Here is a 25081-nt window from a genome sequence, read left to right as displayed (position 1 = left end):
CACTGATCAAACCAAGGGTGAGGGATGCTGAAATGGGAAGGATATGGAAGTAAAAAGGTTAACGTACCGGACTGACTCCCAGTGAGTGTGTTGCTATTATTGCAGCATACTGGCATGCAGTTGGGGACAACAGCCTTTCGGTGCATGAGTAAAACAAAAAAAATACATAAATATTATTTGATATATATTATATACACAGTGTACAAAACATTAAGGGCACCTGCTCTTTTTCCATGACATAGACTGACCAGGTGAATCCAGGTTAAAACTATGATCCCTTATTGATGTTACTTGTCAAATCCATTTCAATCAGTGTAGAAGGGGAGGAGACAGGTTTTTTAAGCTTTGAGACAATTGAGACATGGATTGTGTATGTGTGCCATTCAGAGGGTGAATGGGCAAGACAAAATATTTAAGTGCCTTTGAACAGGGTATAGTAATAGCTGCCAGGCGCACTGGTTTGTGTCAAGAACTGCAATGTTGCTGGATTTTTCCACGCTCAAGTTTCCTGTGTGCATCAAAAATGGTCCACCACCCAAAGGACATCCAGCCAACTTGACACAACTGTGGGAAGCATTGGAGTCAACATGGGCCAGCATCCCTGTGGAACGCTTGACACCTTGTAGAGTCCATGCCCTGACGAATTGAGGCTGTTCTGAGGACAAGGGGGAGGGGGTGCAACTCAACATTAGGAAGGTGTTCTTAATGTTTTGTACACCGTATATTGCTAAGAATAACACACTAAATTGGGGTGTAGTGAGTCCTGCATGTCTTGTCAAATCTCCATCACTGAACAAATTCAAGTGTGTGGATCTGCATACAGTGCAGTGAATGCACACTGTTTTCCAGTATTGAGTCATCACCTTTTTATTGTAAAGAAGACTTTCTGGAAATCCTCCTTGATGGGACTGGCTGATCATCCATGAAATCACAACACTAAACACAGAAAACAAACAGTGCTTTAATGAAAAACATTTAATAATTTAGCTTTGTGTGATTTTCTCAAAAAGTTATTTCTCTATATGGTCTGACATGCACTCATACCACAAGATACAGAATAAAGTGCTACTGTTCATGTCAAAGTGAGAGAAAAAAATACTGCAGAACAGCTAGAACCATAAAAAAAAAACCATTAGTCTTACTGTCTTCCAAAAATGTTTTACAGTAAGGGTTGAATCTTATTAGAAATAACCAAAAATGTAGGCAGAAACAATGCCTAAAGTTTGCTAAGCACACCACTATATATAATTTGTAAAAATCCAAATAACTTCACAGATCTTCATTGTAAAGCATTTAAACACTGTTTCCCATGCTTGTTCAATGAACCATAAACAATTAATGAACATGCACCTGTGGAACGGTCGTTAAGACACTAACAGCTTACAGACGGTAGGCAATTAAAGTCATAGTTATGAAAACTTAGGACACTAAACAGGCCTTTCTACTGACTCTGAAAAACACCAAAAGAAAGATGCCCAGGGTCCCTGCTCATCTGCGTGAACGTACCTTAGGTACAGTTGAAGTCGGAAGTTTACATACACTTAGGTTGGAGTCATTAAAACTAGTTTTTCAACCACTACACAAATTTCTTGTTAACAAACTATCGTTTTGGCAAGTCGGTTAGGCAATCTACTTTGTGCATGACACAAGTCATTTTTCCTACAATTGTTTACCTCCCGGCCGGCTCGGTCCTCCCCTCCTGCCCCGTGGCTTGACGACTCATTGCAAGCTCACAGAACAGGGCTCCGGGTAGCCGAGCGGAAATGGAGGAAAACTAGACTCCCCGCGGACCTGTCATCTTTTCACTCCCTCCTCTCTACATTCTCTTCCTCTGTTTCTGCTGCTAAAGCCCCTTTCTACCACTCTAAATTTCAAGCCTCTGCCTCTAACCCTAGGAAGCTCTTTGCCACCTTCTCCTCCCTGCTGAATCCTCCTCCCCATCCCTCTCTGTGGATGACTTCGTCAACCATTTTGAAAAGAAGGTTGACGACATCCGATCCTTGTTTATTAAGTCAAATGACACCGCTGGTCCTGCTCGCACTGCCCTTCCCTATGCTTTGACTTCTTTCTCCCCTCTCTCTCCAGATGAAATCTTGCGACTTGTGACGGCCGGCCACCCAACAACCTGCCCGCTTGACCCTATCCCCTCCTCTCTTCTCCAGACCATTTCCGGAGACCTTCTCCCTTACCTCACCTCGATCATCTACACATCCTTGACCGCTGGCTATGTCCCTTCCGTCTTCAAGAGGGCGAGAGTTGCACCCCTCCTCAAAAAACCTACACTCGATCCCTCCGATGTCAACAACTACAGACCAGTATCCCTTCTTTCTTTTCTCTCCAAAACTCTTGAGTGTGCTGTCTCTAGCCAACTCTCCTGCTATCTCTCTCAGAATGACCTTCTTGATCCAAACCAGTCAGGTTTCAAGACTGGTCATTCAACTGATACTGCTCTTCTCTGTGTCACGGAGGCTCTCCGCAATGCTAAAGCTAACTCTCTCTCCTCTGCTCTTATCTTTCTAGACCTATCTGCTGCCTTTGATACTGTGAACCATCAGATCCTCTTCTCCACCCTCTCCGAGTTGGGCATCTCCGGCGCTGCTCACTCTTGGATTGCGTCCTACCTGACAGGTCGCTCCTACCAGGTGGCGTGGCGAGAATCTGTCTCTGCACCATGTGCTCTCACCACTGGTGTCCCCCAGGGCTCAGTTCTAGGCCCTTTCCTATTCTCTCGATACACCAAGTCACTTGGCTCTGTCATATCCTCACATGGTCTCTCCTATCATTGCTACGCAGACGACACACAATTAATTTTCTCCTTTCCCCCATCTGATAACCAGGTGGCGAATCGCATCTCTGCATGTCTGGCAGACATATCAGTGTGGATGTCGGGTCACCACTTCAAGCTGAACCTCGGCAAGATGGAGCTGCTCTTCCTCCCGGGGAAGGACTGCCCGCTCCATGATCTCGCCATCAGGGTTGACAACTCCATTGTGTCCTCCTCCCAGAGTGCAAAGAACCTTGGCGTGACCCTGGACAACACCCTGTCGTTCTCCGCTGACATGAAAGCGGTGACCCGATCCTGCAGGTTCATGCTCTACAACAGTCGCAGAGTACAACCCTATCTTACACAGAAAGCGGCACAGGTCCTAATCCAGGCACTTGTCATCTCCCGTCTGGATTACTGCATCTCGCTGTTGGCTGGGCTCCCTGCCTGTGCCATTAAACCCCTACAACTTATCCAGAACGCTGCAGCCCGTCTAGTGTTCAAACTTCCCAAGTTCTCTCATGTCATCCCGCTCCTCCGCACACTCCACTGGCTTCCAGTTGAGGCTCGCATCTACTACAAGACCATGGTGCTTGCCTACGGAGCTGTGAGGGGAACGGCACCTTCTTACCTTCAGGCTCTGATCAGACTTTACACCCAAACGAGGGCACTACGTTCATCCACCTCTGGCCTGCTAGCCCCCCTACCTCTATGGAAGCACAGTTCCCGCTCAGCCCAGTCAAAGCTATTTGCTGCTCTGGCAACCCAATGGTGGAACAAGCTCCCCCACGACGCCAGGACAGCGGAGTCACTGACCACCTTCCGGAGACACTTGAAACCCTACCTCTTTAAGGAATACCTGGAATAGTATAAAAGTAATCCTTCTACCCCCCCTCCCCCACCCCCCCATAAAAAAAGTGGTTATCCCACTGGCTCTCATAAGTTGAATGCGCCAATTTGTAAGTCGCTCTGGATAAGAGCGTCTGCTAAATGACGTAAATGTAAACTTTTAAATGAGGAATGGGCCAAAATTCACCCAACTTATTTTGGGAAGCTTGTGGAAGGCTACCCGAAATGTTTGACCCAAGTTAAACAATTTAAAGGCAATGCTACCAAATACTAATTGAGTGTATGTAAACTTCTAACCCACTGGGAATGTGATGAAAGAAATAAAAGCTGAAATAAATCACTCTACTATTATTCTGACATTTCACATTCTTAAAATAAAGTGGTGATCCTAACTGACCTAAGACATCATTTTTACTAGGATTAAATGTCAGGAATTGTGAAAAACTGAGTTGAAATGTATTTGGCTAAGGTGTATGTATACTTCCGACTTCAACTGTATGCTGCAAGGAGGCATGAGGACTGCAGATGTGGCCAGGGCAATAAATTGCAATGTCCGTACTGTGAGACGCCTAAGACAGCGCTACTGGGAGACAGGACGGACAGCTGATCGTCCTCGCAGTGGAAGACCAAGTGTAACAACACCTGCACAGGATCGGTACATCTGAACATCACACCTGCGGGACAGGTACAGGATGGTAACAACAACTGCCCAAGTTACACCAGGAACGCACAATCCCTCCATCAGTGCTCAGACTGTCCGCAATAGGCTGAGAGAGACTGGACTGAGGGCTTGTAGGCCTGTTGTAAGGCAGGTCCTCACCAGACATCACCGGCAACAACGTCCCCTATGGGCACAAACCCACCGTCGCTGGACCAGACAGGACAGGGGTGATGGTCGGATTCACGTTTATCGTTGAAGGAATGAGCGTTACACCGAGGCCTGTACTCTGGAGTGGGATCGATTTGGAGGTGGAGGATCTGTCATGGTCTGGGGTGGTGTGTCACAGCATCATCGGACTGAGCTTGTTGTCATTGCAGGCAATCTCAATGCTGTGGTTACAGGGAAGACATCCTCCTCCCTCATGTGGTAGCCTTCCTGCAGGCTCATCCTGACATGACCCTCCAGCATGACAATGCCACCAGCCATACTGCTCGTTCTGTGCGTGATTTCCTGCAAGACAGGAATCTCAGTGTTCTGCCATGGCCAGCGAAGAGCCCGGATCTCATCCCATTGAGCACGTCTGGGACCTGTTGGATCGGAGGGTGAGGGCTAGGGTCATTCCCCCCAGAAATGTCTGGAAACCTGCAGGTGCCTTGGTGGAAGAGTGGGATAACATCTCACAGCAAGAACTGGCAAATCTGGTGCAGTCCATGAGGAGGAGATGCACTGCAGTACTTAATGCAGCTGGTGGCCACACCAGATACTGACTGTTACTTTTGATTTTGACCCCCCCCTTTGTTCAGGGACACATTATTCCATTTCTGTTAGTCACGTCTGTGGAACTTGTTCAGTTTATGTCTCAGTTGTTGAATCTTCTTATGTTCATACAAATATTTACACGTTAAGTTTGCTGAAAATAAACGCAGTTGACAGTGAGAGGACATTTCTTTTTTTGCTGAGTTTATATGGCACTTAAACAAGGTAAGTGTAGTTTTAAATAAGTCTAGCATTTGAAACTAACATTTTGGCAAAGACCGACATCCCTAGCCTCTATGTAATAAAATACGAAGTATAATTTTATACAGAAACAAATATTTGATGTCCACACATTTGGGAACAGAAACGCATAGAAATATTTCTTTATACTTAAATAAGTCAAAAATGACGTACAATATAGCTCAGAGCATCATATAGAATATTTTTCCACAAAAGGTGCAGAATTGACTATGAATAACATGAAGTTGTAAAGAACTGGAGAGAAACTATACAGTACACAATATACAGTCCATTCAGAAAGTATTCAGACCCCTTAACTTTTTCCACATTTGTTAAGTTACAGCCGTATTCTAAAATGGATTAAATAAATGTTTTTCCTTATTAATCTACACACAATACCTCATAACGACAAAGCGAAAACAGGTTTTTAGAAATACCTTATTTACGAAAGTATTCAGACCCTTTGTTATGAGACTCGAAATTGAGCTTAGGTGCATCCTGTTTCCATTGATCATCCTTGAGATGTTTCTACAACTTGATTGGAGTCCACCTGTGGTAAATTCAATTGATTGGACATGATTTGGAAAGGCACACACCTGGCTATATAAAGGTCCCACAGTTGACAGTGCATGTCAGAGCAAAAACCAAGCCATGAGGTCGAAGGAATTGTCCGTAGAGCTCCGAGACAGGATTGTGTCGAGGCACAGATCTGGGGAAGGGTACCAAAACATTTCTGCAGCATTGAAGGTCCAAGAACACAGTGGCCTCTATCATTCTTAAATGGAAGAAGTTTGGAACCACCAAGACTCTTCGAAGAGCTGGCCGCCCGGCCAAACGGAGCAATCGGGGGAGAAGGGCCTTGGTCAGGGAGGTGACCAAGAACCCGATGGTCACTCTGACAGAGCTCTAGAATTCTTCTGTGGAGATGGGAGAAACTTCCAGAAGGACAATCATCTCTGCAGCACTCCACCAATCAGGCCTTTATGGTAGAGTGGCCAGATGGAAGCCACTCCTCAGTAAATGGCACATGACAGCCCACTTGGAGTTTGCCAAAAGGCACCTTAAGGACTCTCAGACAATGAGAAACAAGATTCTCTGGTCTGATGAAACAAAGATTGAACTCTTTGGCCTGAATGCAAAGCGTCACGTCTGGAGGAAACCTGGCACCATCCCAACGGTGAAACATGGTGATGGAAGCGTCATGCTGTGGGGATGTTTTTCAGCGGCAGGGATTGGGAGACTAGTCAGGATCGAGGGAAAGATGAATGCAGCAAAGTACAGAGAGATCCTTGATGAAAACCTGCTCCAGAGCGCTCAGGACCTCAGACTGGGGTGAAGGTTCACCTTCCAACAGGACAACGACCCTAAGCACACAGCTAAAACAACGCAGGAGTGGCTTCGGGACAAGTCTCAGAATGTCCTTGAGTGGCCCAGCCAGAGCCTGGACTTGAACCCGATCGAACATCTCTGGAGAAACCTGAATATAGCTGTGCAGCGACACTCCCATCCAACCTGACAGAGCTTGAGAGGATCTGCAGAGAAGGGAGAAACTCCCCAAATACAGGTGTGCCAAGCTTGTAGCGTCATACCCAAGAAGACTCAAGGCAGTAATCACTGCCAAAGGTGCATCAACAAAGTGCTGAGTAAAGGGTCTGAATACTTATGTAAATGTCATATTTCAGTTTTTTTCTAAAAACCTGTTTTTGCTTAGTCATTATGGGGTATTGTGTGTATATGGAGGGATTTTTTTTTAGAATAAGGCTATAATGTAACAAAATATGGAAAAAGTAAAGGGTTCTGAATACACTGTACATAATAGTATTACTATTTGGGAGTGTAGCAAAAACAAAGAGGTCAGGTTATGCATTTCAGCCAAGTCAAAAAGTTGGAACTTTAATAAGGGTGTAAACAGGTTGATGTGAAAGTCAGATGAGATTGGTGGGAGGAGCTACAGGTGGACAGGCTTATTGTAATGGCTGGAATGGAATAAATGGAACAGTCAAACATGTGGTTTCCATATATTTACTGTTCAATTTATTCCAATCCAGCCATTACAATGAGTCCATCATGCTATAGCGCCCCCCACCAGCCTCCTCTGGTGTACATGAGAGGACTCACCAAGTCTACTGTCCCAAACGGCATCCTATTCCGTATATAGTGCACTACCTTTGATCAGAGCACTAAGGGCCTTGGTCAAAACTCTATAAAGGCAATAGGGTGCCATTTGTGATGCACCCTAGGTGAAAAGTAAGAGGACTCAACGTGTTGGTGGAAAAACAGTTCAATTTTACATTTATTTTTTACAACAGCTCTTTCTTTAAGAGTTAAGCATCACTTCAGTGCAGCTGGTATTTACAAACAATCAAAAGTACCAAAAAAAGGGCAAAGTCCATCTATATATGGTCCTTTAAGTGTGTGTGTGTGTATATATATATATACATACACACACACACTACCAGTCAAAGGTTAGGACACACGTACTCATTCAAGGGTTTTTCTTTATTTTGACTATTTCTTACATTGTAGAATAATAGTGAAGACATCAAAACTATGAAATAACACATATGGAATCATGTAGTAACCAAGTGTTAAACAAAATCAAAATATATTTTATATTTGAGATTCTTCAAATATCCACCCTTTGCCTTGATGACAGCTTTGCACTCTCTTGGTATTCTCTCAACCAGCTTCATGAGGTAGTCACCTGGAATACATTTCAATTAACAGGTGTGCCTTCTTAAACGTTAATTTGTGGAATTTCTTTCCTTCTTAATGCGTTTGAGCCAATCAGTTGTTGTGACAAGGTAGGGGGGGTATACAGAAGATAGCCCTATTTAGTAAAATACCAAGTCCATATTATGGCAAGAACAGATCAAATAAGCAAAGAGAAACAACAGTCCATCATTACTAAGACATGAAGGTCAGTCAATATGGGAAATTTCAAGAACTTTGAAAGTTTCTTCAAGTGCAGTCGCAAAAACCATCAAGCGCTATGATGAAACTGGCTCTCATGAGGACCGCCACAGGAATGGAAGACCAAGAGTTACCTCTGCTGCAGAGGATAAGTTAATTAGAGTTACCAGCCTCAGAAATTGCAGCAGTAAATGCTTCAGAGTTCAAGTAACATCAACATCAACTGTTCAGAGGAGACTGTGTGAGAATCAGGCCTTCATGGTCGAATTTCTGCAAAGAAACCACTACTAAAAGGACACCAATAAGAAGAAGAGACTTGCTTGGGCTAAGAAACACGAGCAAAGGACATTAGACCAGTGGAGATTTGTCCTTTGGTCTGGAGTCGAAAATTGAAATGTTTGGTTCCAACCGCCGTGACTTTGTGAGACGCGGTGTGGGTGAACGGATGATCTCTGCATGTGTATTTCCCACCGTAAAGCATGGAGGTGGTGGTGTTATGGTGCTTTGCTGGTGACAATGTCTGTGATTTATTTAGAATTCAAGGCATTCTTCAGCGATACGCCATCCCATCTGGTTTGGGCTTAGCGGGACTATAATTTGTTTTTCAACAGGACAATGACCCAACACACCTCCAGGCAGTGTAAGGGCTATTTGACCAAGAAGGAGAGTGATTGAGTGCTGCATCAGATGACCTGGCCTCCACAATCCCCTGACATCAACCAGATTGAGATGGTTTGGGATGAGTCGGACGGCAGAGTGAAGGAAAAGCAGCCAACGAGTGCTCAGCATATGTGGGAACTCCTTCAAGATTGTTGGAAAAGCATTCCAGGTGAAGCTGCTTGAGAGAATGCCAAGAGTATGCAAAGCTGTCAAGGCAAAGGGTGGCTATTTGAAGTATCTCAAATATATTTTGATTTGTTTACCACTTTTTTTGGTTACTACATGATTCCATGTATTATTTCATTAGTTTTGACGTATTCACTATTATTCTACAATGTAGAAAATAACAAAAATAAAGAACAACTCTTGAATGAGTAGGTGTCCAAACTTTTCACTAGTAATGTGTGTGTGTGTGTGTGTATATATATATATATATATTTTGCAATATCAATATTTTACATCTTACAGTATCTTCTTACAGTTGACAACAATACTAAAATGTACTGGGGTTATGTCATGTGAGGTTGCCATGCTACAGTACAAGCTTCCGCTACAGTACAATCGTCTCCTGGTAAGGATAATAATAGCCTTCATCCCAAAATGCACACTATTCCCTATTTAGTGTATTACGATTGACCAGGGCCAATAGGGCCCACAAGTAGTGCACTATATAGGGGATAGGGTGTCATTTGGGACACACCCATAATGACCCGTTTCCATCATCTAGATGCTGCGTGGTTGGTTCAGACAGCCAGTGTCTGGAGGGAGAGGAGGAGCCTAGGGTGACGTTTACTAGAACACCAAGCTCTATTATTTATTCTCCAACAACAGAAGACAGACGTCAGTCACAAGCTGCATGGTCTCCTGCCATTTTATGTTAGTCCAGGTTCTTCTCAAATGTTGCCATGATGTCACTCTGCATTGTCATGTCAATGACACCAGACATCTGAGGGAGAAAAGGGAAGACGTTTTATTACAGCCTGGATAAAACTACAACAAGGAACAGAAGAATGACTGGCACAATAAAACAAATGAAGGCAAAAATGGAAGGAAAGGGACGTACAGCCTCTCGTCTGCGTCGCTCCTGTTCTCTCCTGCGGGCCATCTCCCTCTCCCCGTCTACAGATGTCTGGGTAGTGAGGGGCGGAGGTGGGGTTGAGGCAGCCGCTGGAGGCTCCTCTTTCAGGGGCTCTAGATCTTTAGGAGTCTGAGGCTCCACGATGGCCTCCGTCGGCAGGGGGATCTCTGCTGGCTCTGGTGTTCTACATGGCAGGGGCTCCGATTCTGCAGCTCTAGGTGGCACGGGTACTGCCACTGGCAACGATACTGGCATGGTCAGGCTGAAAAGAAAACATCACAACACTTTTACCTGGCTCATCAAGTACCACTCACGTATTAAGAGACATCTACTTCATTATTGGAGGAGTTTGGGTGAAGCAGCATTACCTACAAGATACAAAACTGATAAGAAAAGACTAAAGAATAGATTAAGAAAATATGAGTGGATGGATGAATGAATAAGTACCTGCTCTTCCCCGAAGCCTTCATCTGAGTCCTCTTCAGAATGAGAGCCCTCTCTCTCTCCTCCTTCTCAATGGCTGCCCGGCGGAACTTATCAAAGCTCTCCTTTGAAGACTTCACCGTGGAGGGAGTGGAAATGGCCATCTTCCCCAAACTAGCCCAGGAGTCTGCGTTCTTCAGGACAATATCCTACACAGGATAGTTTCACAAATGACATGTCACATTTTTTGGACAAACGCTTCCGATGGGCATGCATACAGTACATTTCAAGTAATTCATGATGCTAGTGTTATGTTTCAGTTACATTAGCTTACCTTTTTGGCAGGTGTGTTTTTTCCATCTGCAGTGGGTTTATTAGCTGGATGAGAGAGGCTGGTGTTGCCACCATCAAACACACCGTCAGAGTGTCTGGGATCTGGGGAGGTAGAGAAAATATATTCAGTCCATTAAAAAGATGTCTGCAAATCAATTACAAATGAACAAAATTCCATACACAAAAACATTCCTACACCCACACACAGTTCTGCTTACAAGGCTGTTTCTGTAGAATCCTGGAGTGTGTCTCCCCCAGTGCTTCAGAGGGCCTCATGTCATCCTTCACAGGCTGTAATGGGCTGTCTTGTAGAGGGGACAACAGCACTGGGCACGGCTGCTGCTACCGCAAAGTGAGATTTAGAGTATTAAACCTCCATTACCGCCCTCTCCCAGGGCTAAGGCCAATGCTTTTTCACACAATCAACCGGCTGTCTCCACCCCTGAAATATTTGGCCAATGAAAAACACATTTCAATTGCAACAGAAAACACTCTGTAGACTTGTATCGATTCTAATAAAAATGTCCTTCAAAGAAAATATACCAATCAACGCTCTTGCGATATTAATAAATGTGTTTTAATCTAGCGTCACAATTCATCCATCAACAACAGGAAGAGGAGAGCATACCTCATATCTGCTATCTGCAGCCTGTAGTAAAACTGCAGGAGAGGTCAGAGGGGACAGCAGCGCAGATGGACAGGAGAAAAACAAAGCAGGGCGTTATTCTCCACACAGACAGACACCAACACTGTGGATGTAAGCCGGCAGGCAGGCAGTTGATGAGGAGCGAGATGAGACATGCAGCCAGGGCTACAGAGATGGTGACATGGCATCTAGAACACTGCACGGCAATGTAAAAACAAACAGCGATGGTGGAATGGTATGAACTCCACAGCAAGCTAAAAACACACCATCTACAGGCGACACACAGACCTTAGCAGCACAGGCAGCACACAGGGGAGGGGACATGCTAAAAGCTAGGGGGGCTGCTAAGCTGACTGAAGAGCCCTTACCTTCCCATTGTGCCCTATCAGGTGGCTCAAGAGAGACTGGCCCAGTTTTCCCCTCCTGTGTCTGGGCTAGTGATTGACAACGAGGAGAAGGGAGGAGAGCTAGGGGATAGGGAGGGGTTTGGGGGGAACAGAGCAGGCTGGAGGGAGGTTTGTGTGTGAGAGTAGGTGTTGTGTTTAGTGGGTCTGTGGGCAGAGTAAGAGTGGGGTCACAGGAGGAAGGGGGAGTGAGAGAGGGAGTAGTGGGGCTCTCAGACGGGGCCAGGGGGTCCTGCTGTTGTTGGGGCTGACTGTCAGTGAGCTGCAGGGGGGCCAACTGGTTTTTGCGAGGTAGTGGTGCTGCTTTAGCACTTGGTCTTGAAGGCTGTGGAGGCAGGCGGCTGTGTAAGGCTGAGAGTGGAGGGAAGGGGAAATTCAAGAGAAATAGTGAGTAAAGGGTGTAGGCTTCTGGTTAAACTCAACTAAACGTCACATCCCATGAGACTGAGAGCAACACGGCCCAGAGAAATGACCAGGCAATCCAGCTTTTTCATCTAATCCAAACAATACAATCTTCTCCTTATGTGATTTCCACAGGGGCCTCGGTCCAGCCTTAGACCTTCCATGGGTTTAAAACCTGCTGTTTTACAGGGGAAATTGTATATCCATAGCAAGGGCTGACACTAAGGACTTGTCAACAACCTTTAAAAATGTAATGAAAGACAGTGTTACAGAACTTGGCATGGTTGTCCATTGAGTTCCTTTATAGCCAACGCACTAACACACAGACACAGAATGTGAAGGCAACAAGCGTTTGCTACCTGGGGGTGACACGAGTAGCTCTAGAGGCTGGCCTTTAGTGACTACTGCTGGGGCTAGAGAGGCAGAGGCAGGCGGGGGCTGGCTGGTCTGGAGAGAGGACTCAGACAATAGGTCTTTCTTAGCAGATTTCTTCTTTTTTGACTTCTGTTTGACGGGAAAGAAATTACTTACAATTTATAATGAAAACACACTGTAGTTCCAAGCATGTTCATCCAAATATAAGGTATAACCCATGTGAACTAGACCACTGGGTTAGAGAAACCAGGGGCTGTGTTAGATATTTACCTTCGTCTTGAACTTGTGTGGAGTGTCTTTGCATTTCTTTTTCTTCTTAGATTTCTTTACTGAAAGACATGCGCAATAGTAATTCAATTTATCCACAGTTGGATAAATGGAAAATAAAAATAAAAACATACACATCTTTACTTACCTTTAAATAATACGAAAACAATTCCACTGATCTACCCTGGAATCACTACTATTTCATCCCCAGTTTTCAGTAAAAGCTAAACTTGTGGTTGCAAGTTAATGTGTCTAGTAGGATTTAACTGTTTGAAGATGTGATACAAATTAAAAGAAAAACACCACTTAACGGTAAAATGTAAAATAGTCTATCAAAATGTATTTATTTGAAACTCTAGGCGTTGACCACCAAGACAGACACGTTTAAAATTCTACCCATGTTAGGTACAAATGGAACAAAAAACATTTGCACTACCTACAAAATGCAGCAGTGTAGCAGAAATCCTACTCCCTCAAGCTCTGCATTAACGTTACAATCTGTCGAGTACTTCAAATACAATCTGTCGAGTACTTCAAATACAATCTGATGTACGTGTATTATGCTTATATTGCTCCATACAAAATCTTGCAAAAACCCAAAACAAAAAGTAACAAAAATCTGAGTACAATCAATTGGTGAACAGTAATGAGTGCTGCAGTCTTAAGTGAGGACCAGCTTTGACCCTGCAATGGCTCAGCGTATGGAGGGTGAGATGAGAGGGGGTTGAAGAGTAACCCTATCCATCAGATTTTTACTATGTTTATAGAAGATGTATACCGGTAGGAGTGTAAATAAGATATTTGGCTCATAAATAGCACCAGGCCTATATGGGCTGTTTAAGAACTTGTCCCCATTCTTAAAATGTACTTCAGATTTGGACAGCAGCAGTCTGGTGCCCGCTGGATAAATGACATTTTGCACAGAAGGCTGGCTGGCCTCATTTCAAACTAAGCACCATTTGTTTGCATTATAAAAATAACATTAACAAACAAATAAATAAATACAGCACTGTAATAATCTAAAGATAGATGTTTGTGACAGTTCACTGCTCTGTAGTATAGACTAAGTGCACAAATAAATAAATATAAAAACACCCAATGAACGAACATTCAAAAATATGAAACGATAACACTTTAATATTTCTTCAAGTATTTTGGTTTTGCCAGCAGGTGAAAAAGTTATACTGTGCTACAGAGGCTAGAGTCCAGGTGGGTTTTTAGCCGTATCATTTTCTCTCACTCCATTAGTGTACAGAGAGTGGGGGGAAGTGTGGAGGGAGTGCCCTTGCAGGAAAGCGAGGTGGGTAGGTAGGGGGTGGGGGATAGTGCTTAGTGCTGAGGAGAACAGCTAACCTGATTCAGAGTCACTGCTATCAGAAGTGCTAGAATCACTACTACTGCTGGAGCTGTCAGAGCCGGAGGAGGAAGAGCTGCTGTTCTCACTGAGACGGGATGGCCGGGCCAGGTCTGAGACAGGAGGAGCCATAGGGGGCTCATCTGGAGGGAAACAGAGAGGGACAACTATCACGTATAGGACAACAGAGAGAAAGACTGAGGCAAGCACAATTGAGTTATTCCCTATTGGACAGCAGAGAGAACACCGAAGAACCTGTTTCCCCCGACCCTCCTAAGGACAACAAGGCCCCTAAATAACAGACATACTGGTCCTTGCTACCACAGCTTCAGTGTTTACTTACTTGTTGACTTCTTCTTATTGGCCAGTGAGCTTGACTCATCAGTAATACTCTGGAGATGTTTCTCTGCATCCTGCTTCTTCACAGTCTGCATCTCTCCTTTGGCTTTCACCAGCTTATTCACTGGAAGAAAGAATAGGGTAAAGAATGACATTTGAGCCTAGTAAAGTCCTTGGTCAGCAGTACAGAGATACATGTGCAATAATCAACCCACAAGGACCGAAGGAAGGAAGGTGTGCACTGCAACTACTCACAGTTGAGTTTCTTGGGCCGTTTCCTGAGGCAGGTCATGACGAAGCTCTCCAGGGCCCTGAGTGTGGAGGGCTTGAGGGTCTCAAAGTCGATCTCTATCTCCTCAGGGTTGGCGTCTCTGAGCGAGGCCTCCCTGGCCTGGATGATGTTCACCACCTTGCCCAGCTTGTCCCCCGGCAGCTTGTTGATGTCCAGGCTCAGCTGCCTCTTCTCACCGTACAACATGGGCACCGCCGGGACCTCGTCCTCCTCAGACTCATAGGGCACCACAGGGAGAGCCATCTTCCTCCTCTTGCCGTGCCTTTAGAGGGGTAAAAAGACAATAAGGAACTCTTGGTAGGACAATGAAAGTTAGTTTTTTTTTACTAACAGAGGCAACATGAAAGTCAATAATCCTTTGTATTGGTTTGTAAAAAAAGGAGGTTCCACTGGGAAGGGAGATAAAAAAAAAACAATAAGAGCAATTTATCATCAACAAAGACTTGGTCACTTACACAGAAGGCGTGCCCTTGTTAATGCACTTCTCCTGCACTTTAGGTTTCCGCAGGTCTTCTTCATGCTTTGGTCTACTACTCGTTTCCCTCTTTTTTCTTCTCTCCCTTGACTTCTCTTTCTTCTTTGGTTTCAGCAGGGGCTCCTGGGTGAGTCTCTGCAGCTGATCGTGCACCGCTTTCAACTGAGAAGAGCGGAGGAGAGGGGGCATCAGTTAGATACACGGTAGTACGTAACAGAACAGTGATGTCAGCATGGCCAGGTAAGATGACACAAGCGGTGTGACGACATACTTGTTCCTCTAGTTTAGCCAACCGTAGAGCTCTGGCCTCTTCTTCCTCCTGAGAGTCTGAGGAGAACTCCGATTCCGACGAGCTCTCGCCGGTACTGCTGCCTGTGCTAGAGGAGCTCCCAGGCCCGTCTCCTCTCCCGTCCCTGTGGTGACCTGGCCCACCAGCCCTCCTCACTGGCTCGTCTGGAAGCTTCAGCCAGCGCTCCTCAAACACATCCTAGTGGGTAGGGGCCACAATTAATCTAGTCAAACATTCTCACCAACCATCCATCTTCATATGTAGGGATGCAAACTGGTGATTTTTTTTTGCACTGAAACACGTGAAAAATATGTGTGAAGTGCAAGGAAATGTGCTTATTTTCAGAGTAGTTTTGTCATAATACCAACATTTGACTAATGAAGCGATACCAAGCGATATCGCAATACCGAGTAGTATCGTGATACCACAGGGATTCATTCATGTCCGCACACCCCAGCTCGCCATCACGGCTTAATTACATTTTAAAACTGGAGATGCGCAGCAAGAGCGGACAGAGAGAAGCAGGCGTGAGCAATGGCTAGTAGGGGATGCAGCTGGCTGATCACAGCTGTCACACGTGACATTGGATGGAACACATATGACATCAATCTTTTTATCCCCACTTCTGATCTACACGATTCACGTGGATGGCCTATTTTGAGATCAAAACGGCAAATCTCGCCGAAAAGCGTCGAGTTTGCATCCCTGCATATTGTACTATCGCTATTGCATTGCAATTCATTTAGACAACTTCTAGGGACTAGACTGGTTGAAAAAAGGGCAATCATACCTGGAGTTTTCTTGCCATAATAACAACCTCGTGGGTGGGTGGGTTGTATTTGTAACAGTTGGAGAACATGAGTCTGAAATCAGCAGCAAAATCCTGGGCATCCATGTATTCACGTTCAACCATTTTTTTCTGTGAAAAAACACGTACGTCTTCAGTATCATCACAAATACGGTCATCTTCATAACAGTGAGAGAGAACAAGGGACAAGATATAGATTGGCCAATGTAACCCTGGCAGATACTAACTAGCCTCTCTCGTTCAAGTTTAGTGTAACCCGGCCATCTAACCCGTATGGTTCCCAGGTCCATGGGCTGCATGATGATGTCGTGGTAGTCGTGTAGACCCAGGGTCTCCGTATCCACCGGCTTGTAGAAGGGCCAGGCGTAGGCTGCATGCCTCTTGGTGAACATCTCCTTCAGGATGCAGTTACAGAAGCGGAGCTGATCAGAGAGCTTACTATTCTTGCTCTTGTGGTGCTGGGGGTAGTCAGGCAGGTCTTTCCTGGGGGGTTTGATGGGCCGACTGCTGCCCCGCCTGGAGAACAGCTTACAGGGCGTCGAGCCGTCGACGATGGGGGACGACTCGCAGCTGGTGATCGGAGCAGAGGCTGTCGGCGTGGTGGTGTCTGCTTTTCTCTTCACACCCTTCTTGATCTGAAACTATATGAATACAACAGTGGGGGGGGGGTGTTATCTGAGAAGGGTGGAAATGCAATGGCAAAATACAGACTAAACAGTTTGCACAATATACATGTAACAAAGTATTCTGTCAACTACAAAAGTGATGTTTATGTGGCATGTATAAGTGGTATAGAGAGAGCGAGAGTTGCACCCCTCATCAAAAAACCTACACTCAATCCCTAAGATGTCAACAACTACAGACCAGTATCCCTTCTTTCTTTTCTCTCCAAAACTCTTGAGCGTGCCATCTCTAGCCAACTCTCCTGCTATCGCTCTCAGAATGACCTTCTTGATCCAAACCAGTCAGGTTTCAAGACTGGTCATTCAACTGAGACTGCTCTTCTCTGTGTCACAGAGGCTCTCCGCACTGCTAAAGCTAACTCTCTCTCCTCTGCTCTTATCCTTCTAGACCTATTTGCTGCCTTTGATACTGTGAACCATCAGATCCTCCTCTCCACCATCTCCGAGTTGGGCATCTCCGGCACTGCTCACTCTTGGATTGCGTCCTACCTGACAGGTCACTCCTACCAGGTGGCGTGGCGAGAATCTGTCTCTGCACCACATGCTCTCACCATTGGTGTCCCCCAGGGCTCAGTTCTAGGCCCTCTCCTATTCTCTCGATACACCAAGTCACTTGGCTCTGTCATATCCTCACATGGTCTCTCCTATCATTGCTACGCAGACGACACAATTAATTTTCTCCTTTCCCCCTTCTGATAACCAGGTGGCGAATCGCATCTCTGCATGTCTGGCAAACATATCAGTGTGGATGTCGGATCACCACCACAAGCTGAACCTCGGCAAGACGGAGCTGCTCTTCCTCCCGGGGAAGGACTGCCCTCTCCATGATCTCGCCATCACGGTTGACAACTACATTGTGTCCTCCTCCCAGAGTGCAAAGAACCTTGGCGTGACCCTGGACAACACCCTGTCGTTCTCTGCTAACATCAAAGCGGTGACCCGATCCTGCAGGTTTATGCTCTACAACAGTCGCAGAGTACGACCCTACCTTACACAGAAAGCGGCACAGGTCCTAATCCAGGCACTTGTCATCTCCCGTCTGGATTACTGCAACTCGCTGTTGGCTGGGCTCCCTGCCTGTGCCATTAAACCCCTACAACTTATCCAGAACGCTGCAGCCCGTCTGGTGTTCAACCTTCCCAAGTTCTCTCATGTCATCCCGCTCCTCCGCACACTCCACTGGCTTCCAGTTGAGGCTCGCATCTACTACATTACATTACATTTTCGTCATTTACCAGACGCTCTTATCCAGAGGGGTCTTTTTTTACTACAAGACCATGGTGCTTGCCTACGGATTTGTGAGGGGAACGGCACCTCCTTACCTTCAGGCTCTGATCAGACCCTACACCCAAACGAGGGCACTACGTTCATCCACTTCTGGCCTGCTAGCCCCCCTACCTCTACGAAAGCACGGTTCCCGCTCAGCCCAGTCAAAGCTATTTGCTGCTCTGGCACCCCAATGGTGGAACAAGCTCCCCCACGACGCCAGGACAGCGGGGTCACTGACCACCAGAATGAACAGAGTAAATCGGCTAAATCTATGACGTTAAAATGCCTGTGGTAACTTGTGGAATAGACACCGGCTGCAAAGCAGTTTTAACCAACCAGCATTCAGGATTAGAACCACCCGTTGTATAAAATATATAAAGTACATATAGTGAGGTAATTGTTTAGAGGTACTGACTTTGGATGCTATCTGAGAGGAGAGCTGGGCAGCAGGAGGGATGGTGTGTTGGGCCTCAAGAGGGATGACCATCACGGTCTGCTGGAACACTACCTCAGACACAGGGGACTGGGGCCTCAGCTTTATCACACCTACACAGAAGATAAGAGGACATTAAGAAGGCAGAAAGTACATGAAAGGCAGTACGGTTGCGGCCCAAATGGCAACCTATTCCCTTTATAATGCACTACTTTTGACCTGAGCCTTATGGCCCTGGTCAAAAGTAGTGCACTATAAAGGGAATAGGGTGCCACCCATTTGGGACGCATACAATGTATGTGTAAGATTAAGCCACTGGAGCAGCTGTGTAGCTTACCAGCAGAGGACTTTCTCCCACCCTTCACTGGGTTATTGGTTGTGATGGCAGATGTCTCAGTCTCCTCCTGGGGCATCTCAGCCACTCTCTGTAGGAAGATCTTCTCCAAGGCTTGAGCCATCAGAACTATGTCATCTCCAGGCTGAAAAATGTAATAACGATTATTGAGCATTCTGTCATTGAATGGGAAACTATGTAGACCTACACTAATTTCAAAGGTTTTTTTCCTTACCCGATTATATACATAGCAGTTGGTGAACAATTTGTTGAAGTCTTGTATGCATTCCATCGCTTTCCAGTAATAATTATTCTGAAGACGCTTCTTGATGGTGCTCAAGTCCATTGGCGTCTTGATAATTGTATAGTAATCCTAAAATAGAGAAATAATGGGAAAATAATTCATAAGAGGTCATGATGGATGTGCAGTACTAAAATAAAAAACATTTGACAATTACATTTTAGTCATTTAGCAGACACTTATCTAGAGCAACTTACAGTCAGTGCATTCAACTTAGTTTAGTAGGGAAATACCACATATCAGTTATTGCAAGTAACAAAAGTGAGAGACTCACTGGAATGTGCAGTCCGACAGCATCGACAGGCGTCCTGAAAGGCCAGGAGAAGTTGTGTCTCCACAGGGCCTTGACCACCACCTTCTCCAGGTACTGCAGCTGGTTGGTGAGACGGCCGGGCTTCTTGGGGTTCTTGAACTCCGGGGGAGGAGGGTTCACGCCTCCCACCATGGACATCGGGGGACATACGGCATTTGTCATCGTGGTGCAGTCCGAAGGTCGGTAGACACGGGGTAGCAATTCAGAGAGGCACTTGTTTCCTGTAGCTCAGCTTTCATCACACATATTCCTCCAAGACCACTGAAAGAGAGGGGTGGTTTTCAGCATGGATGTTTTTTCCCCCGCACTAGATAACAGCACAATTGTGTGACTAAAATAAAATACAAAAATGTACCTCCTGATCAAAACATCCAGAGCAGGATCACACTGCCATGCAAGTTGCTGAACTGTCTGTTTCATTAGCATAGGAAGCCTTTTGCTCTGAAAGGCCAATAGGTCAGTGGTTCTCAAACCTCTCCTCGGGGACCCCCAGCAATTCCATGCATTTGATCTATTCCAGAGCTAGCACACCTGATTCAAGGTCTTGATAATTAGTTGAATAGGGGACTCAGGCGAGCTAGTTCAGAGAACTAAATGATCTAGGGGTCCCCAAGGAGAGGTTTGAGAACCACAGCAATAGGTAAACCAGTCACTGCCATATCGTACACCAGTGTGTGTCCATAGCCCGTACCAAACAGGCAGATTGATACATTTCGATTTTGTGCAGGGGACAAACAAAATTAAACATATTACTGACAAGGGTTTTGCTAAATAAAATTGAAAGCAAAACAGGACTACAAAAAGCAACCAATTTAAAGCTGCAATATGTAACTTCTTGGGCAATCCAACCAAATTCACATAGAAATGTGTGTTATAGATCTGTCGTGCTCATTGAAAGCAAGTCTAAGGAGTGGTAGATCTGGTATGTGCGCTATTTCTATGCCTCCCTATCTTGTACTTTTGGTTTAGTACACCAGCTTCAAACAATATTCATGGTTTTGTAAAAAATATTTCACAGCGGTTTAGACGGTACAATCATTCTCTACAATACACTTGCTTGTTTTGTCACAAACTGAAATTAGGCAAACTATTAGAATTTTAGCAACCAGGAAATGGCGGAGCAATTTCTGCATAGTGCATCTTTAATCCTATGCCATTCAAACTGCTGGTTTATACTGCCACCTACTGGAACTGTGCATTGTTGGCCATAGGCCATAGTCAACATTACAATTCTGGTGTCCAACGTGGCATCCAAAGCTCCAAACTTGCTTACCTCGATATCTGTCAGATGACCATGGCTTGATAAACAAAACCGCAACTACTTTGACCAATTCTCCCTCCCATCAAATCACTGCAAAGCACCTCTGTGAGCTGTGCTTTTCTCGCTACCATCAACTAAACCAGCTAAAATAGTTTCATGAAAAGTATGGTTGTATCAATTGACTCTACAAAGCATGCCAACTGATGAACTTGTAAACATCAATGTTTTCAGTCAAACATTTTTGGCAATTAGTTACACTCAAGAAGCAACTTTCTCGGTATCAACCCATGGAAAAGCCTTAGGCCTCTTTTCTCTTCAGTGTCCCAAAAGTAGAAAATAGTCACTAAGTTCAAGGTTCTGCTTCACAGTACCAACGTTATATTCCAGGACAATGGCTACTACATCTTTTTATGATGATTCAACTTAGGCGCTTGTTATTCCATTGAAAACATCTTCACAAAATACCTAATTTCACCATTAACATAAGAAATTAATTATATAACATATGAACAAACTACATGGTCTATAATAAGGTAAAGGATAGGCTCCATCTCGCTGGGAAATGCCCAATCAGTCATAAAGACAAGGTTTCACTTCCTGTCTTTTAGGCTGAGGACCTTTACTATAACCTACAGCCTTGAAATTCAAACTAGGTGACAGGTCACAAAAATAAAAACAATAACAATTGTGCTGGCACAGATGGATGCCTTTGTCACCTACTTACCCCATCAAGAATATTGCAATCTTCAAAAATGTACATATTCAATTAGATTGGACTTTTGCCCATACCCAATCAAATAATTTACATTACAAGTTATATTGATCTTTCTAGGCAGTTTATTTTCAATAAATACATTGGATTTTTACAGAGAAACTATCATTTGTCCTTCCAAGGACAACATACAAAACCAGTATCAACAAAGAAAATACACATTCATAACAAGACTCAAATTAGTTTCCAATTAACGTTACGTAATATAAGTGGCTAGTAGTATCTTCTTTAAAAAACATATATACACATGCCGCTAATACTGAAGAAAACATTTTCGGGGTGAGAAAGTCAAAGACTGAATGGATAGAAACAAAAATGTCAATTGTTTTATTTACTAGAACCTAACATTACACATTAATGGGTGTGATTTGTGATGGATGGTAAAGGTGCGTGTTATTATTACAAGCTGTTTTTTACTCGGTCCTTTGAGACGTCCCTACCCCCATGGAAGTTGCAATGTACAATGGTTAAGGTTGGAAAATACCTGGCGCCCGATGAGGCATGTATTCTGTATTCTTACTCGAAATGCTGTCTATCACTAGCAGCACCATATCACCAAGTACAATTCTGAGTATGTGTAAATGTACTTGGCGGATGAACGTCATTCTGATTATGGGTTAACAAAGGTTAGGGTATGGACGTCCCAATGATCCCAGATAGCAAGGAACTTGTTTACTCTGACCAGCGAGAAACAATGCGTCACTTTTCCATTTCTGACTGCCGATTGCCTGCCCTCTACTGGTAGGCAGAATAACAAGTTAGCAGTCATCGTTAGCCATCAGGCTAGAAGGGGGGGAAATGTCTAATATGTTTTTGTGTTTAATACAAAATATAACAAGTAACATAGCTAGCTACAACAATAATGGTCAGACTAGTTAACGTTAGTAACTAGAAATTAACAATCGTACGTTCTATTGTTGGTCAACTCTACGCTTGAATTATGCATTCAACGTGGTCGACCGAAATGCGGTGGCTAGTAACGCGTGAGATAGAGAATGTTAGCCTAGATAGCCAACGCGGAATTCGTACCGAAACACGAAAGCTTTTACCAGCCTACATATTACATTCTACATTAACTACCGTTAATGTTTGAATCCTAAACATGGCTCTGATTTTTGCACTGAATGTGACATACGCGAATCTTAGCTATAACGTTAGCTAATTAGTTTGACGTAACAAAATGGTGACAGGAAACGATTTCTGTCTAAAGACACACACAAAAAGTCAGTGAACCGCAAACGAAACAGTTCCCCCCACACAAGCCTTCCGTTTCAACGTCATGAGATACAATAAAGTAACCAGCGGATTAAACGCAATGTGTTGGATATCGATCCCTGACATCTTTACACATTTACCTTTCCGTCTCTGGCACAAGATTGTTTTTACTGCCGATCTGAGACAGACGCTCTTTGCCGACCGTGTTCTGCTGGAAGGATGCCCAATGAGACTGTCGCAGATGATGCAGTGAATAAAAACGTTGCTATTTTTAAAAAAGCTTTTTAACGAATAAAAACACAATACAAGGTTTAAACAATATGAAGTACGTTGAAAACTAGTCTTCAATGGCGGACGTCTCTATGGGCAACCGCCTCATATTTATACACTTCAGTTCAGAACTCGATCGGTGATTGGTCAAACTAGTTCACGTGCTACATTCAGTTATTTATTTATTCTCTAGCGTGGGACACGCTTTAGTTTTACTGAAAAAAAACATCGTAGTAATACGAAACATCGGTTCACCTTGAGCTCACCGACATTCGCGTCCTTTTTTCGATGTAGTAACCTAGATAGTTTGAAAGTTACAGAGGAGGCATTCGTAAAAAAAAACAAAGACGGATAACCTGGGTATTTTTCTAAATGCAACACAACTGGTCAATCCACATCACATGACCATTCTAGAACCTTCCGTTGATGTGTAAATAGGAAATGTCGGCTAAACAATCAATTTCTTTCGAACATTATGATGCCTGTCCTAAAGAAAGCGTTCAACCAAACTGTGTAGCTTAGCTGAGAAATATGTTGGAAAAGCTTTTCCAGTGGAGGGGTGGGGGGAATTCCGTCAAAATACGCATGCGTATTCTTTGGCTCTGCGATTGGCTCAGCAATTGGGGCTTACCTGACGTCATGTTTAGCCGTGTTTGTTTGCTCAGCTGATACATAATTGATTTAAGCACAGTGGTAAGGTGATGTCGAAGAATTGATGATTTAGGTTTCAAACTTCTCTGATACTTTTCTGTCATGGTGGGAGGGATATGGTAAAGCAGCCGGTAAACTTGAGTTGCAGTCTGTTCGTGCTATCATTCCAACTCGTCATTCATTATATGCCGAACATTGCTACAGTAACCACGTTTCCATCCACAGTTTTTATGTGAGGAAAGTCATTCCGAATACAAAAAAACCCACGAAAGCTGTGATGGAAACAGGAAGTGTAGGTACAATTTTATAAATGCTGATAGATAATTTGTTCGTTCAAGGGTGGGATCTTTTTGTGTTGGTAAAATTAATTATGCTAGAAATGGCGGTGGAAACGCCTTTATGCGGAAATTATTGATCTAAAAACCATCATATGGAAGTAAACTTGAAGTCATGTGATGATATGGTGTGTGGTCCTCCCACTATGACTCGTGAAACCATGCAGTTTATTAGGCTACATATTAAATAATTTGATGAAGCCCGCTGTTTGGTGCGACGCAGACCCGATGGCGAGCGTGGTGAAACTCCTTTTTGAGTTTTGAAGCAGAGTCTTTACCTGATAAAGTCATGATATGATATGTCAGTTATCCAATGAGAGCTTTTGTGCAGAACCCACTAAGGTGTTTCAGATGTTTAATGGTCATGTTGAAGCAGTGTGCAGGAGGGCATTTCCGAGATGTGATAAGTGTGCAGGAGGGCATTTCCGAGATGTGATAAGTGTGCAGGAGGGCATAGGACAAATGAATGTGTTGTATCGGTGGAAAAAACTGTCTATGTGGGGGTGTCCATGTTGCTGGGGAACAGAAGTGTCCGGTGCAACAGTGACAGGTTGAGATTGCCAGGGTCAGTGTAGAACAGAAGGTGAGTAGTAGGCCTAGGCCAATACAGAGTGATACGAATTTGTGTAAGGTTGGCTTCTTAGCATTCATTGCCATAGTTATCAACTCTACCGCAGAAATGGAACGTAAATCACAGAAAATAGATGTGGTGGCAGCTGCAGAGATGTACTTGGGTGAACGAGGTTTTACCGCAGAAGAGTTACAAGGTGTGTTAAACGAAAGAGTCCCGTCTTCCCAGGCCATCGGCCTGGTGTAGGATCACTTAGGGTGAAAGTAGTGAAATGGGGTGGTGGTTTTTTATTTTTATGAAATAGTGGTATATAGGTGTAGGATTAGTTGGTGGTGCAATTTATTT

At 44.4% G+C, this 25081-nt stretch overlaps 1 protein-coding gene across 2 annotated transcripts; it reads right to left on the bottom strand.

The window, feature by feature from the left end:
- Positions 1 to 5213: 5213 nt before the first annotated feature.
- Positions 5214 to 23670, bottom strand: LOC311149024 (bromodomain testis-specific protein-like). Of its 2 annotated transcripts, none has more exons than XM_084186114.1 (21): positions 23050 to 23670; positions 19623 to 19922; positions 19283 to 19420; positions 19051 to 19192; positions 18696 to 18826; positions 16598 to 16969; positions 16311 to 16439; positions 15503 to 15718; positions 15212 to 15393; positions 14720 to 15018; positions 14469 to 14588; positions 14125 to 14268; positions 12775 to 12833; positions 12489 to 12633; positions 11692 to 12078; positions 11306 to 11337; positions 10896 to 11019; positions 10679 to 10779; positions 10369 to 10553; positions 9907 to 10183; positions 5214 to 9789 (listed from the first exon to the last, which is right to left on the bottom strand). In XM_084186114.1, exons 2-21 carry the CDS (start codon positions 19821 to 19823, stop codon positions 9721 to 9723), a joined length of 3453 nt encoding a protein of 1150 aa, XP_084042240.1. In that variant the 5' UTR covers positions 19824 to 19922; positions 23050 to 23670; the 3' UTR covers positions 5214 to 9720. The 2 variants fall into 2 exon arrangements, with proteins under 2 accessions (XP_084042240.1, XP_084042241.1); XM_084186115.1 differs by having other exon boundaries at positions 10896 to 11016.
- Positions 23671 to 25081: the final 1411 nt, after the last annotated feature.

Source organism: Coregonus lavaretus (genome assembly GCF_964263955.1).
Source record: "Coregonus lavaretus genome assembly, chromosome: 21".
Classification (NCBI taxonomy): Eukaryota; Metazoa; Chordata; class Actinopteri; order Salmoniformes; family Salmonidae; genus Coregonus; species Coregonus lavaretus.
This window is presented reverse-complemented; position numbering and strand designations above follow the sequence as displayed.